We start from the raw sequence: 16904 nt of genomic DNA on the forward strand, positions 1-16904 counted from the left end.
AGGTTTCTCGGCAAGGTGAATTATTTACGAAGGTTTATTTCTAACTTAGCCGGGAAAATTGATGCCTTCACCCCTATCCTTCGGCTTAAGAATGATGCTGAATTCACTTGGGGGGCAGAGCAGCAGGAAGCATTTGATCTCATTAAAAAATACTTGTCTTCAGCTCCCGTGTTAAAAGCACCACAAGTAGGAGCACCATTCAGATTATACATTGCAGCTGAAGACAAGGTTATTGGGGCTGTTCTGACACAAGAAACTGAGGGAAAGGAGCATGTGGTGACATATCTAAGCCGAAGGTTGGTGGATGTTGAAACAAGGTACACTTTTATTGAAAAGTTATGCTTATGCTTGTTTTATGCATGCACCAAATGTAGATGTTATTTACTGTCTAGTCATTGCACTGTTTCTGGTCAAGCCGATGTAATCAAGTACATGTTGCATAACCCAATTATGAGTGGTAGAATTGGTAAGTGGGCTTATGCACTCATAGAATATGACTTGGCTTATGAACCATTGAAATCTATGAAAGGCCAAGTCGTAGCGGATTTTATTGTAGAACGTCGGGTTAATGATATTCATGAACTAGACATATCATACCTCACTATTACTCCTTGGACTTTATATTTTGATGGATCGGTTTGCAATGAAGGGCAAGGAATTGGCATTGTGCTTGTTTCACCAAGTAATGTCTCCTTTGACTTCTCTAGCCGATTGAAAACGTATTGCACTAATAATCAAGCTGAATATGAGGCCCTCCTATTCGGTTTAGAACTGTTAAATGGTATGGGAGTAAAACATGTGAAGGTATTTGGTGATTCTCAGCTGGTTGTCCAACAAGTGTTAGAAGAATATCAATGTCTTGATGGTACTCTAAATAGTTATCTTGAGAAATGTTGGAGCATAATCCATTCTTTTGACGAATTCAGTATTCGGCATATCTCTAGAGTTGAGAATCATAGAGCTAACAACTTGGCACAAGATGCATCGGGTTATCGGATAAAGAGAGGGAAATTTCACAAAACTGAAAATCTGATAACCAGTGCAGAGCCAAATTCCCAGGTCGCGGACCGTCCGCGTGTTGACGCCGGACCGTCTGAGGTTACCAGAAAGGTTCTCTTAATCGATTCGGCTGACAATGAAGCCGATACAAGTGATTGGAGGACACCTATACTTAATTATTTGCAAAATCCCAATATCAGGACAGATAAGAACATTCGACGAACAGCTTTCAAGTATGTTTTGATGAGTGATGAACTCTACCGCCGAACGGTTAATGATGTCCTGCTTAAGTGCTTGGGCCCAGATGATGCTATATTAGCCATGGCCGAAGTACATGAAGGAATTTGTGGTACCCATCAATCAGCTCCAAAGATGAAGTGGTTGTTGCGAAGGTCTGGTTTTTATTGGCCTAGTATGACAGCTGATTGTTTCAAGTACTACAAGGGGTGCCAAGTGTGTCAAAAATTCGGCGACCTACAGTTGGTCCCTGCAGCCGAATTACATCCTATCATCAAGCCTTGGCCATTCAGAGGATGGGGATTAGACTTTATTGGAGAAATTCATCCTTCATCATCAAAGGGGCATCCGTTTGTGTTAGTTGCCACTGACTATTTCACCAAATGGACTGAAGCCGTTGCTCTAAAGAACATGACGCACAAGGAGGTAATTGAGTTCATAACTGAGCATATTATTCATAGATTCGGCATTCCCCAGACCTTGACTACAGATCAAGGTACTTCTTTTATGTCAAAGGAGGTACGTGAATTTGCTGAATTATACAGAATTAAGCTGCTTAATTCGTCTCCATATTATGCTCAGGCCAATGGACAGGCCGAGTTTAGTAATAGGACGTTGATTAATTTGATAAAGAAGAAGGTATCTGATAATCCTAAACATTGGCATAAGATTTTGTCTGAAGCTTTATGGGCTCATAGAATATCTAAACATAGTGCTACTAAAGTATCTCCTTTTGAGCTTGTCTATGGGCAGGAAGCAGTGTTACCTGTGGAAATAAGTTTGAATGCTGTCAGGTTTGCCAGACAAAATGATCTAACTGCTACTGATTATTATAATTCAATGATGGATAATATTGATGAGGTGACCGACAAGAGGATGATAGCTTTGGGAGCAATAGAAAAGGACAAGATCATGGTAGCCAGGGCCTACAACAAGAAGGTCAAAGCAAAATCATTCCAAGTAGGAGACTTGGTGTGGAAGACCATTCTACCTCTAAGGAATAAAGACCGAAAGTTCGGGAAATGGTCGCCAAGCTGGGAGGGTCCTTATAAAGTGAAGCAGGTGATGTCTGGTAACGCTTATTTACTACAAACATTACAAGGCAAGGATTTACCTAAGGCTTTGAATGGGCATTTCCTCAAACAGTACCATCCTAGTATGTGGCAAGATGCCTAAGAAAACCGATGTGATCACATCGAGTTAGTTGCTTTTGGTTCGCCCAGCTCCACCAAAAGGCAGGGGGGCATATGTTCGAACCAGAAATGAGCCGGCGGACTGTCCGGCCCTGAGGCCGGACGGTCCGCGGTCCGGACGGTCCGCGCCTGTGGGCCGGACGGTCCGCGCGTGCGCAGAACAGATTAGGGTTCCGAGTTTTGTGCTATGGTTGTTAGCTATATTCGCGGGATTAGCTCGGAATCAGTTGTGTAAAGGGTCCAGCCCCCCTCCTCTATAAATAGAGAGGTCTACGGCCGATTTGTAATCATCAACAATCGAATCATACAACTTTTATTCGCATTTTATCCTAGGAGTAGTTCTAGTCTAGTTTAGGTTTAGCCTCTCGATCCCCAAATTCTCCGCCTCTCTTCGACTCTACGCCGATTGGAGGAGTCTAGGTCGGCCGGCCCGAGCCTAGACACCACCTAGGATCTCTCCTCCCCGACGGGGTCCCTCCCGGGAGCGAGATCCAGGCGCCGCCGGCGATCCTCCGCCGCCCCTGCGCATGCGCGGACCGTTCGGCCCTAGGGCGCGGACCGTCCGGCCGTCAGGCAGGGAACCCGAGCTCCTGCACCAGGTCGCGGACCGTCCGGCCCTGTGCCGCGGACCGTCCGCGCCTGACCAGAGAGCGCCGCCGCCTCGCGCCAGGTCGCGGACCGTCCGGCCCTGTGCCGCGGACCGTCCGCGCCTGACCAGAGAGCACCGCCGCTGGTTCTCTTGAAGTAATTGGCGCCTCCAAAAAGGTGTCAACAATATATAATAATAATAACCAATATAATCCAAGCCTCGCATGCATACAGGAGAAAAGGTCCCAATGCCGGTCTCAACAGAAGACAGTAGTATCATTCCCCTGTATCTCCTTGTTAGGATTTGCAACACGTATTCTGCATCTCTGCAACTTTTATTTGTTCTTCGTGTGGTCATTCTAGTATGCTTGGACTGTTGCTTCTTTCTGCACTAGCGCGGCGTCACCACATGTATATAGTATATGTATCAAGCTTGAGTATAAGTATATATTTCCAGCAGTCCTACGTACGTCACCACAATATATATGTTATCTTTGGCCATTAACTTGTATATGTCTGTATTTATACTTCTTTGATACGGACCCTATACCGTATATCTACGTCGTCAAGGGCTACCTTTGACAACAGTTTAGTTTCCTGCCCCCATATTCTGCTGAGTTCGCGTGTCTATTTCAGATGCTGTTGCAACTGAACCTCCCCAGTTGACCTGCACTCTTGTATAAGATTTACATGTCTCACTTCATTCGCTGATGATCACCATCAACATTTCAATCTCCGCACATATTTGGTCACATATCCACGTACGTTTGTTTAGTCTACACGATAAGATACGGCTTGATTTCAGGTCGATTTCAATTTTGTGCAGTATTATTTGAGACATGAGGAATTGAGGTAACATCAGTAGTTTGTTTGGTTTGAGTAATGAGTTAGTCCGTTATGTTTTTACTCTTTACTATTTTGATTGGTTTATAGAGTGAAATAGAATGATTCATTAACACCAAATTTCTCATAAGGTACTCCCTCCGAATAAAGAGGTAAGCCAATCTTCAATTTTCGTATGCTTTACATAACATTATCTTTGCATTTTGCAGATGCCCCTTGACAAAACGCATGACTTAATAACACCCAAGCATACTAAGAGCACTCATCATTTCGACATTCTCACAATGCATTCTAGCGATTCTAGTGAGATCTAGGCACTTTTTCGGTTGTTCTTGTTGTTTTGTGAGACCACGCTCTTGTGATCTTGACTCTTATGTTGTGTTGTTTGTGTTTGCTCTTGTGTTGTACTCTCCTCTCTCTCTCTCTTACTGTTACTGAGTTGTAAACTCCATTAATCTATATACGGATGCAAAAGACTTCAAATTGTGGAGATTCCTTGCGAGAGGATTTATATTGACATAAGGATGATTGTGGCACTCAAGTTGGTCATAGGATCGCTTGAAAGCGGTTGAGATCAACCCTTGTCCATTGGAACACCACAATGTGGAGTAGACAAACATTTGAGCCATAGGTATATCAAGGTTCGGTTGGTTTAATCTTTATGTATATGAGTGATTCAATATGTGTTGTTAGGGGTCGCTATTGACTAATGGCTCAAAAATGATTTTCAGTCATGATCGTCTACACATCAACCTAACAAATCACACACTTAAGGAGTTAGAAAAGTTGCGTAGATGATTGACTATAGTGCAAGTTGGAGATTGTTGATTATATACCAGATAGGCATTCATAGTCTACAAGAATGGTAATGGGGCTTTAGATTAAAGTCTATTAGCAATGGTTTATATATACAAAGGGTATCACAGTTAGGTTAGAGAGACATATCCTTTGTTGCCACTCTTCCTAGGTTAGGTTAGAGAGACATATCCTTTGTTGCCACTCTTCCTAGGGTTACGGGCACCCAATCAATTGTTTCCTTTCCTTTCGCTACACATATAATGCTAGCACACTGACGTCACGATGTTTCATCTTCATATATACGGATATCATGGATACATTGCCGCTGTGGTGGTGGTTGTGTTGATTGGCAACGAACATGAGTAGAGCGAGTGAATGCGTCGCTATTGTTGGTACGTGAGAACAAATGATTACTTTCACTATATATCTGTCCTCTTTTTCCATTGCACTAGTATTCTAGTGGTAACAATACATGATTATCTATTCACATATTATCTTAGTCGGGCGTGGCAGATATGCTAGTGGGCTGTGTACCCTTTTTTGCAATTGAAACTTGTCACACGTACCCCGTAGAGTTGAATCCCATCAGGTTACCGATCGACCGATGAGCCCTGCCTGATTCATCAGCAGAAGAAATAATGAAGTTATTGACCTTCGATTGAAACGCTTGGTCGTCTGGTGCATAGCATAACATGAGTAGGAGTAGTATACAAACATTGCATGCCCTTCGATTGCCGCACTTGTCTATTTAACCAGCTGGGCAGCCCCACACGGCCGCCGGTGGGCGGTGGGCGAGGGACACGTACACAGCATCCACATTTGTTTTGGACCCCAGACGGTCCAGACCAGACCGGGTAGCGCGAGCAGATAAAACCCTTTTCCTAACTCCTGACAGCTAGGCGACCACCAGCCCCGGCCCCCGGCTGCTCCTGGGCCCAGACAAATCGAAACATCACACACGCATGCGCACCGTGACATGACACGGACCACCAGCGTGTTAGTGACAGCACCAGCTGGGAACGGACACCACCGCGCCGAGTTGGTGTGCGATTCTCCTGGCCTGGCCGGCTCGCCAGGGTAGCTAGCTGGAGTCCGGGGTCCGGGCGCTGCCCATCGATGAACTAAACGATCGGTCTCCCCACTACGTTTCCCATGCATTGACCAGCCGCCCGCGCGTCGTCGGTGGTGACGGACGGACGCGCCCGCGCCGCGCGGCACACGGGCAGGAGAGAAAGAGGAGAGACAGCACACAGCAGCGCGGCATCCGCGTGCGTGCGTGCGTGCGGACGGGGGAGAACGCTGGGAAAAAAAAAACCCCGTGATCTCGTGGACGCTTCGCCCGCTTTGGCTTTGGGCGCGGCAGGTGCGTGCGGACACGTACGGAGCGGCGTACGGCCCCGCCCGCCCGTGCTCGCGTCGGCGGTTCCGCTTGCCCCCACCTAAACACGGAACCGGCGCCGAGGACTTGGGCGCCGCGGCCTACGGGCACCGCCGCTTAAAATGGGGTGGTGGAGCGCCACCAGCGTGGTACACGCCGGCAGGAGTTGGCCACCAGCAGGAGGAGAGAGACGTCCCGAGCCCAAGGGTCCGATTTGAGGCCGGGGTCTCTCGGCCACGGGCGAGATTACCTGTCAGGCAACTACAAAAGCGTTGCAAACAAAGAGCGCGTAATAAGCCCCCGGCGGGGCTGGAATTTGCGCCTTCTTTTTGGACTTGCTGTTCGCCCGCGTTGAATGCAAGGGCAAGCAAACGACTCTTCCGTGTGCTGTGTGTTCTGGGGCCTGGTAAGCTGTGTTCCAGCTCCAGCTACTAACATTCTTGGCTTCTATTTGAAGCAAGTCCCTTTCCGCCGTAAAGAAAAGGGACGGGGCAAAGGTAGATAAACACTTCTTCTTTTAAAACCCCGCTGCACTGCACTGCACTGCACACTTTGAGAGCAATTTCTGGGGCAATTTGCAAAAAAAAAGGGCGTCAAGAACAATCAGTGCTCGAGGCTACTCCAGCCTTACAGGTGTCTCAGTGTCTGGCGATTATGACTGATGATCTACGGCGCGTGCTGATTTCACCGTTTGACGTAACTAGTAGTTGGTGCCAGTAACGCAGACAGTGACCCACGTAGTATGGCTCGGAGAAAGAAAAAAAAATTGCCTAGGAAAGTGACAGCCTCTCGGATCGTCATCATCACAGGCTCCCCCTCAGCCGCCGGGCGCGTCTCAAGTTGGCTACTACGTCGATAATGGTAGTAGGTTCCAGCGCTATTGCCTCCCGTGCAAATGCAACTCACTGGCAGCCCCGTGTGACTAAATTCCAAGGCCTTGCATCGCACGCTGAGTGCCCACTCTGCATCACTGTGAATGCTGAACCCCAGACGCAGGAATTCAGAACGCTAATTAAGTCATTATAAATAAACGTCCTAACAAAGACTCGATTTTTTCCATGATGCAACAACCAAAGTAGCGCGACGAGATTTTTTTTGCTGTGATGACAGCGCCTTTTGTTTATTTCTCGGCCAACGAGAAAGGGCTTGGCACGGGGGGCTTCAGGTTCAGGCACCACCGTTGTTTGCCTATAAAACGACCTACCAACTGCGCGTCCTTCTGAGACCCCAGAGCGAAGAAGCCCCGGCCTCCTGTAGAGCTGGTCTCCCTCTGACCCTCTCTCCTCTGCGCTTCCGCTGCGTCGGCCGGCCCTGCTCGTAGCTTGGAGGCGGCGGCATTCTCCGGCAATGGGGTGCAAGGCGTGCGACAAGCCCAAGCCCAACTACCGCAAGGGCCTGTGGTCGCCGGAGGAGGACCAGAAGCTCCGCGACTACATTCTCCTCCACGGCCACGGCTGCTGGAGCGCGCTCCCCGCGAAAGCCGGTAAGACCGACAATTCGCCGCCGCCGCCGCCGCATGCGTCTGCGTTTTCCTGTCGAGTGTGTGGGAGGAGCGTTACTGAGGTGGTTTGGGTGCATTTGAATTAGAAAACCAGAACCCCGAGCAGTGCCAATTGCCGTGTTATCTGAAAGAATTCCTCTCTTCAAATGGTCATCAAGGAGGAGTGCTCCTGCTGTTCCTTTTTTAAAAAAAAAAATATAAGGAATTCCTCTAGCCGGCTCACCCAGTCACTCTCGAGCCCTTACTGTCCGTTTGTTTTCCAGAAGAAAGAGAGAGAGAGAGAGAGAGAGAGAGAGAGAGAGAGAGAGAGAGAGAGAGAGAGAGAGAGAGAGAGATGAGAGCTCTGCCTTACGTAATTACGTTTCGTCGCATGCCGTAGTTTTTTCATCAGACCATAAACAAACGCGCGCGCATTGGTCTGGAAACTGAGGAATTCTGTGGCGTCGGCACAGGGCTCCAGCGGAACGGCAAGAGCTGCAGGCTGCGGTGGATCAACTACCTTCGGCCGGGGCTGAAGCACGGCATGTTCTCCCCGGAGGAGGAGGAGACGGTGATGAGCCTCCACGCCACGCTCGGCAACAAGTAAGCACCATCCCCCGCCGCGCTGCAGCTTGGCACCATCCCACTGCACGCAAAAATGATTGAGACGACACGACACACACAGTTCTCCACGTTTCCCTGCCTGCCGTCGTCTCGCCTTTGCTGGCATGATTTTTTTCTACACACTGCTGCTATGCTATCGCTACTACTGCTGGCCGCTCCTATCCCAATCCCTTGCATTGTCCCTGTCCCTCCTGCTCCGCGCGCTACTAGGTGGCCCAGGGGACGAGCTGGCGGCGGCCGCCGCTCCTGGCACACGCAGACGCAGAGACGACCGGAAAAACCGCACCGGTGACGATGCCCGCCGACGCCGAGAGACCTTTTCCGTAGTGGAGTCGATGGTGACGTGCATGCTGCACGACGCTGCGCGATCGAATTTCGGAGGAGATCTTTTTCTTTTTCCCCTCTCCTCTCCCCTCCCCCCCCCCCCCCCCCCCCCCCCCCCCCCCCCCCCGCTCCGTCCGAGTGCACGTTGTGCGATGATTAGAACGGTTTTTTTTCCCTTTCCTTTGGCGTAATATGTTTGTTTATCGGGAAAGGTGTGGACCTCTCTAGTGGCGCAACGGACAAGTTGGGCCGGCTACATAATGAGAGCTTAGAAACGCTAAATGCCACACAGTAGTAGTAGCTAGTAGAGTTGCGTCCGGCAGCAAGCTATCTCAAATTATACATGTCCAACGGTTCGTGCCGGGCTGGCCCGGCCCGAGCACGGCTGGGCCCGGCACGGGAGGCACTAGTCCAAGCCCGGCACGGTTCACCCATCGTGCCGGGCCGGGCTGGCCCGTAGGCTGTTTGGGTTGCCCAGACCCGGCACGCCAGATATTAGATGGGCCGGGCCGGGCTTAAAGCACGGTAGGCCCATCAGTTCGTGCCGGGCCCGTGCCAGAAATACATAGAATCTTATACAGATCACATAAAAAACATCTTGAATACACATATATTGAATCTTATACATAAATCAGAATTCACATAAAAACATATTCTGAGCTTCAAGCAGCCGTTCCTCAGCCTCTGCGGCTTTGACAAACTCGTCATCCATGGAATCATCATCCATGGACATTGGAACACCCACGCAGTCGGCGTCTCCGGCTCCCTCACGGCAAGCGCTGACCTAAGATCTTCATCCAAAAACAATGTATACAAATGAGAGGGACACCACTACACCAGATCTACCTAGTACGGTTCAGTGAATCGAATTAATACCACCTTACCTGCGCTACCGGAGCACCAGATCCACCGACCGTGTGGTTGAGAGATGAGACCGGAAGGGGACGTCGGTACCGGAAGACGAGGGGAGCAGAGACGCGACGATGGAGATGGAGCAGAGACCGGAAGACTACGGGAGCCGAGGGGAACCGGGAGCCGAGAGGGAGACAGGGTGGATGTGGGTGAAATACCTGAGACACGGCGAGCCCGTGGAGCAGCGAGCCAGCGACACGACGTCGGCGATGGAACACAGACCGGAAGACGAGGGGAGCCGGGACCGGGAGGGAGACGAGGTGAAATACCTGAGGCCCGTGGAGGCGGAGCACAGACGCGGCGATGGAGCAGAGACTGGAGGCCGAGCCGCCGAGGGGATCCGGGAGCGGGAGGGAGACACGCCGGCGCCGATGGAGCAGAGACCAGGCGGCGGCGATGGAGCAGAGACCAGGCGGCGGCGATGTACTCTAGGTCTAGGGTTTTCTAGAATCGCCGTGAGCGCCAGGCGATGGAGCAGAGAACAGCCGCCGCCCGCCAGACGATTGGAGGAGTGGAGGGTTTTCTAATCGCCAGACGCCAGGGGAGGCCGGGAGGATAGGGTTTTCTCCAATTCAGTCGTGCCCGAGTCGGGCCTGTCCGTTTAACGGGCTCGTGCTCGTGCCTGCACTGTGGGCCGACCTATCGGCCCAAGCACGGCACGGGGGTCGTGCCGGGCTGGCACGGGCACGGATATTGTCGTGACGGGCTGGGTTTGGGCCGTGCCAATCCGTGCCGGGCCTCGTGCCGCCCAACGGGCCGGCCCAATATGGACATGTATATCTCAAACCCATTTTGCCATCTCTCTCTCTCTATTTTTTGTTGTTGCATGTTTGAATTTGTGTACAGTAGTAGAGGGCGTCGTACAAGGATCGGATCAGCAACAACATCGTCCTGTCGATACGCACGCAGCACAGCTGCGCAGGGAGGACGATAACATGCCGTCGACTCGTTGGACCAATCCGTGTTGGCCTGCGTGTTAACCAAAACAGCTGCTTTGACAAATCGGAACTGGCACGTAGCAGCTAGTTGGCTGGCTCTCACGAGAAGATGAGATTCTTTATTGGGGGCCTCGCAATTATGCCCACCAGCAACAAAAAAAAAATCAAAGGCCCCCGTGGCCCACGTGAATAGACTACGTACACGCTCGTCACTTTCAACCAAACGACACATTTTCTTTAGGCCATCGGCACGGCACGGGGAGAAAGCAGGAGGAAACCTCAGTTCCTAATACAAAAAGGTTGGGGTTTTCCACTAACCCCACCGACAGAAACGGGAGCCTGGGTGTACCGCAAGGCTGAACTGTGCTGTGCGTGCGTGGCATGCGACCGTGACTCTATTAGCTTTCTTTCCAACAAACCCCCCAATAGAGCAGCTATTGACGCCGATTTTGTGCTGCAGGTGGTCCAGGATCGCACGGCACTTGCCTGGCAGGACCGACAACGAGGTCAAGAACTACTGGAACTCGTACCTCAAGAAGAGGGTCGAGGGCAAGGACCAGGGGCCCAGCACGCCCGCGCCGGCGGCGTCCAATTCGGACGACGACTCGCACTGCGTCAAGCAGCGCAGGGACGACGACGGCACGGCGGACTCCGGCGCGTCGGAGCCGCGCGAGTCGTCGTCGGCCGACGACTCGAGCTGCCTGACGGACCCGCACGCCTGCAGGCCCCACGCGCCCGTGCCGCCCAAGGTCATGTTCGCGGACTGGCTGGACATGGACTACGTGGGCGGTGCCCTGCCGGCGACAGCACCAGCAGCACCTGGTCTGCTCGGCGCTGCGGGCGTGGCCACGGCCAGCACGGGCGACCGCGATCAGCATCAGGTGATGAGCATGAGCCAGGGGTCCGTTCAGGTGGATGGGCCATCCGGTGCCGATGTGTCCCTGCACGGCTTCGATGACAGCGGCGCCGGCTGCTGGGAGTTCCAGGAGCACTTCGATGCCATCGATCACATGCAGGCGGCCGGCTTCTGCGACCTGCTCTCCATGAGCGACTACTTCGGCCTCGACTAGACTCCAACCCTGGTTGGTCATCCATCGTTGGTGAAAGGATTTGCGTTTTTTTTTATTTACACTTTGTTAGAAGTCTCGGTGAAAGGCTTGCTTGTGTTGTAAATTACTGTCGTGTACGTATAGATAGAGGAATTTTAAAAAGCAGATAAAAGTCAAGGACCTACATTGTAAAAATGTTGTCGTGTTTGTTGTGGTTCGCTTTGTAGAGTAGAGCACCGACGGAAGGAAAAGGAACAGATGTAGTAGTTATACTAGCAAGTACACATACGTTGCTACCTTTACATTTATACTTGAGTGTCAAATATAAATATAAAGACATGTGTGTTTTATTGTCTAGGTAGATATGATTGTGGGTTTAGAGTCAACAATCATAGTTCAAATACCCGTTTACGTATGATTTTAGTTGTTTATCGTTCAAATGTGAGCCTGATAACGGTGCAAAGTGGTGTTCCATATTATAGAGATATATGAATAGAAAAATATTGAGAGTTACACGCTTGCATCTAGCTATTGGGTTGCGCAGATTGTGTTTTCTTAATTCGAAAATAGAGCATCATCTTTCCGTATCTTTTTTCTTTTTCCAATTGATGGATAGGTAGTAGCGTAGCAGAAAAACCCAAAATTTGTATGGACCAAAATAATTTTTATAAGCTTTTTCGTTAAACCTACGAAATTTGGTCAATTTTTGTTGGCCTTCGATAAAAATAGTTGATAGAAATAATTATTTTTTTATCGTCTTTTGTTAAATAACTGATGAAAATTAGTTTACACTGTCGTGTGTCCTTTCTCCCTCCTCACTGGCTCTTGCTCTCTTTCTCACTCCACCCATGCCTATGTCTACCGCCACTCATGTTCCTCGTGCCGCCACCCGCATCAGCCCCACGCCTCCGTCAACGTTCCACTTTATTGTGGCAATCACCATGGGTATCAATCCTAACAACAAGATGTATGGAATTCATGTCCCTTCTGTCAAGGTAACGGAGATAAGATTTCAGTAAATATTTCAATTAAATATCTTGTATTATACCAATCTAAAATAGATGAAAACATATATATATATATACATTAATTACTAGTTATAAGATTCTTGAAAACTTAACTACTAAAACAGACATCATTGCTTCTGCCATTAACAATCAATTGAGCTTTAATAAAATGATAGAAACCTAACTAAATTGATTAGCGGTTGTTGTCCCAACTGTAAGAAAAATGGACCCTGAGCCATTTAGCTCAATAGGTTTTGGTGTTTGATTATCAACATAACATGTGGACTAATGTATTTCCCAAGTGTTTGCGTGTTGTAGTTCACAGGATGCGAAGTGGATTGGACTAAGGCTCTAAGGATGCAACACCTTAAAAAAGACATTATAAAACCCATAGAAGACATTACAAATTCATATTGAAGACACTTTATACATGCTAAGAATCCAACACATCAAGAAGTAGAAGTGAGATACAAAACTACAATACAAAAGTGAAGTTGACAAAGTTGAGAGAAAGGGCTGACTGAATTGGACGTGTTTCACAAAATCAAATCTACTTAAATTGACATGGCTTCAGCTCTAAGATTTAGATAATTTTATAAGCTTTCCAAAAAGTCCAAGATCATCAAAATCGAAGTTCGGAGCTAAACGTCATGCCCACAATACAAAGTCAGAATTGCTGAAAAAACTGCAACAGCATATAGGATGCCCGGTGCACACCGGACTGTTCATTGTGCCCAATTTGCTCAAATTGGTATGGCTTCAACTCTGGGGTGTAGAGAATTTTATAAGCTTTTAAAAAAGTACAAGATCATCGAAATCGAAGTTCAGAGCTAAAAGTTATGGCCAAAATACGACAAACGAGCATGGGATGTCCGGTGCGCCATCTTCGGAAGCTCCATCGGCTACCTTTAACGGCTAGTACATGTGGTATGTCCGGTGCACCTGTCCGGTGCGCCGCAGAAAGCTGCAGAACTGCTTTCCAACGGCTATATTTGAGTTGGGCCTATACATACTTCCCTCAAACGGGCATTTGGAGGTGTGGGAGCCCAAGCAACATTCCAAGTCATAGCATAGGCATTTTCAAGTGCTCATACACCCAAGTGCTTAATAGAATCACTCGTTGATTAGCGTGTGTGCTTTGCGAAGTGCTTAGGTTAGTTAGACCGCTTTAGCGCTTGCTCTAGGTGAATCCTAGTTAGTTGAGTGAGTTTAGATAAACCACCAACCCCTCGGCTCTTGCGTGAGCTATTGTAATTGTATCGAGTGGGACGAGAGTCTTGCAAGACCGTGACAACCACGTTTGTGTCACGGACGCCACCGTGTACCGGAGGGAACGAGGCCCGCAGCGTTTTCAGCCGGAAGCTCGATAGTGGAGACGGTGGGGAGCGTCCGAGAGGAGCCGGAAGCGGAGCACCACTTGCGCGTGGAGAAGACCCGCGACTCTCTACGGAGTTACTCAACCGTGGTGCTTGGTTTTCGCGTGGGCTTCCCTTTGCGTAGGGGCACCAACGAGGATTAGTTGGGACCTTGTGCGGTTCCGGATACCTCGGTAAAAATACCAACGTCATCCACGATAATTTGCATCTCTACCTTACTCTTTAGCTTCCGCATTTACATTAAGCATTTAAGTTTCAATCTTGTCTTTCTAGCTAGTTTGTTTAGATTGAAACTTAGCTTTCGCGGTAGAGATAACAACACTTAGACAAAACCTAGTTTGCACATTATAGTTTGATTATTTTCATAGGTTTTGCTTTAGGGATTTATTTGTGACCTAGTTTAGAGAAAGTTTTAGAAGTCCTAATTCACCACCTCTTAGGTGTCACGCGTTTTCTACACCAACCTTCGAACAAAGGTAAGACCATTGGTTAGTCTAAAAAAGTTGCAAATGCGAGTGCGGTAACTATGAGAGGAGGCAAGTCTACTTGTGATCTAGACAATGTGAATGAAATGGGAGAAGAAGATTGACAACACATGATAACAATGTCAAGATGTAAGAAAAGATGGCTCTCCATGAGTACTATGGCACAGTGGCGTAGATAGGGGTATGCTCTGGCATATCCCATGTGTCTAGTGTATACACGATATATATAAATATATTTATAGAAAGAATAAAAATATATCTAAAAATGTTCATCATAAAAATAAAGGTTGCGATAATTGGCTTTGTAGCTTGTGATTTTTTTACGTTTTGCCTATGGCATCCGGACTTATATAACGAATTCTTGGATGGTCTCTTAAAAAGAACAATAAAATAAAAAAGTCGATAATCCAATGCTCGATCACTCAGATTCTTCGACAGGCACGACCCGTGAGATGCCGCTTGATGTTAGGTTGTTGGGTGTGGGCTTATGAAAATGACGAAACACCAAAAAACATAATGTTGGGTCTTGATTTTTGAAGAGTCAAGACATTGATTATGTATCTTAGAATGACTCAACTAAAAACTCAGACAAATCTCATTTTCATGCCTACACTACATTTTATTTTGTTTTGGTGATAAAATGCACAACACATTGTTTTTGGACTAACATCATCTTGTATGAGCATGAGCACAAGTAATTAAAGCAAATTGAGAAAAATGCACTTTTAGGCTTGAAAATGAGCATACTATAAATCTATGTGGTTCCAAGTAAAAAAGGTACGCTTCTAACACATAGTCAATTGTTTTAGATACTAATCATATTTGTCTAAGTGCTAGAAAACTCATCAAGTCGAGCAAATTTGAAGAAAAATAGTTTGACTAAGTTTGGCCAAATTTGGGCCAGTCTGGAGCTAGGTGGTCAGCAGCTCTGCCCGCGCCAACGGTCGACGCGTGATCAACAGCGGCTACGTCTGCTGGGCCAACGGTCGGGAGGCCCTGAGAGCACCTAGAGGGGGAGTGAATAGGTGATCCTGTAAAAACTTGAAACTTAATCCACAAAACTTGATTAGGAGTTAGCACAACTAAGCCAAGTGGCTAGAGAGGAGAGCTTGCACAACACGATAACCACAAAGAGATCAACACAGAGATGGCAAAGTGGTTTATCCCGTGGTTCGGCCAAGTCCAATACTTGCCTACTCCACGTTGTGGCGTCCCAACGGACGAGGGTTGCAATCAACCCCTTTCAAGCGGTCCAAAGACCCACTTGAATACCACGACGTTTTTCTTTCACTTTACTATATCTCACTTGCGAGGAATCTCCACAACTTGGAGCCTCTCGCCCTTACACTTTGATGTTCACAAAGAAGCACGGAGTAAGGGAGGGATGAGCAACGCACACAAGACACGAAATCAGAGTACCAACACGCACACAAGTCACAACAAGAGCTCACAACACAACCCAACGAGTTCACAACTCAAATGGAGCTCTAGTTGCTATCACAAAGAATCAAATCGCGGAATCGAAGTCTTGGTGCTTAGGAATGCTTAGAGAATGCTTGGTCTTCTCCTCCATGCGCCTAGGGGTCCCTTTTATAGCCCCAAGGCAGCTAGGAGCCGTTGAGTGCATTCCAGGAAGGCAATTCTTGCCTTCTGTCGCCTAGCGCACCGGACAGTCCGGTGCACCACCGGACACTGTCCGGTGCGGATTTCTTTCATTCTTTGGCGAAGCCGACCGTTGACGCTTTGGAGCCGTTGGCGCACCGGACACTGTCCGGTGCACACCGGACAGTCTGGTGCCCCCTTCTAGCCGTTGGCTCGGCCACGCGTCGCGCACGGATTACACGGCCGACCACTGGCCCGGCCGACCGTTGGCTCACCGGACAGTCCGGTGCACACCGGACAGTCCGGTGAATTATAGCCGTACGTCGCCAACGATTTCCCGAGAGCAGCAAGTTTGCCTGAGTCAGCCTGGCGCACCGGACACTGTCCGGTGCACCACCGAACACTGTCCGGTGCACCATCGGACAGTCCGGTGCACCCAGACTGAGCTGACTTCGGCTGAACAAAGTCATCTTTAATTCCAACTTGATTTTTTCTGTTTTCAGCACTTAGACATAATACATTAGTCTCCAAAACAATATACTAAGTCTTAGAAACATACCTTTATACTTGATTTGTACTTTGTCCACCATTTAACACTTAGGCACTTGTGTTGGACACTAAATCACCAAAATACTTAGAAATGGCCCAAGGGCACATTTCCCTTTCAGTCTAGTGTGCACCGACAGTCTAGTGTGCCAAGCGACCGAAGGCTCCAACGGCTGACTCAACGACCACTGTGCAGCGTTCGATGTGCACCAGACAATCTGGTGCACCCTTCGGACAGAAGGCAACCAGAGACTTCCAAATGGAGGAGCAGCAGTTCCTTAGCCCTTTGGGGCTATAAAAGAGGCCCCTAGTCGCCTCTACCTGGTACAAGCACACTTTGAGCACTTTACAACCTCGAGACTTCGTAACCACGCTGTTGATTCATTCGAGAGAGATTTGAGCGCGTTATTGAGTTGTGACTATGTCGTTTTGATTCTTGCGCTCTCTTCTTCGCTTGTGTGCGTGTTGTTGCTGCGATTGTGCTCGTGTGTGTATTGTTACTTCCTCCTTACTATGGTTTTGATT

At 48.6% G+C, this 16904-nt stretch overlaps 1 protein-coding gene across 1 annotated transcript; it reads left to right on the top strand.

Annotated features, from left to right (window-relative positions):
* Positions 1-7268: 7268 nt before the first annotated feature.
* Positions 7269-11719, top strand: LOC100272454 (uncharacterized). The gene is made up of 3 exons (NM_001146928.1): positions 7269-7519; positions 7990-8119; positions 10775-11719. The coding sequence occupies exons 1-3, from the start codon at positions 7384-7386 to the stop codon at positions 11382-11384; spliced, it is 876 nt and encodes a 291-aa protein (NP_001140400.1). The 5' UTR covers positions 7269-7383; the 3' UTR covers positions 11385-11719.
* Positions 11720-16904: the final 5185 nt, after the last annotated feature.

This window comes from Zea mays, chromosome 5, assembly GCF_902167145.1.
Source record: "Zea mays cultivar B73 chromosome 5, Zm-B73-REFERENCE-NAM-5.0, whole genome shotgun sequence".
Lineage (NCBI taxonomy): Eukaryota > Viridiplantae > Streptophyta > Magnoliopsida > Poales > Poaceae > Zea > Zea mays.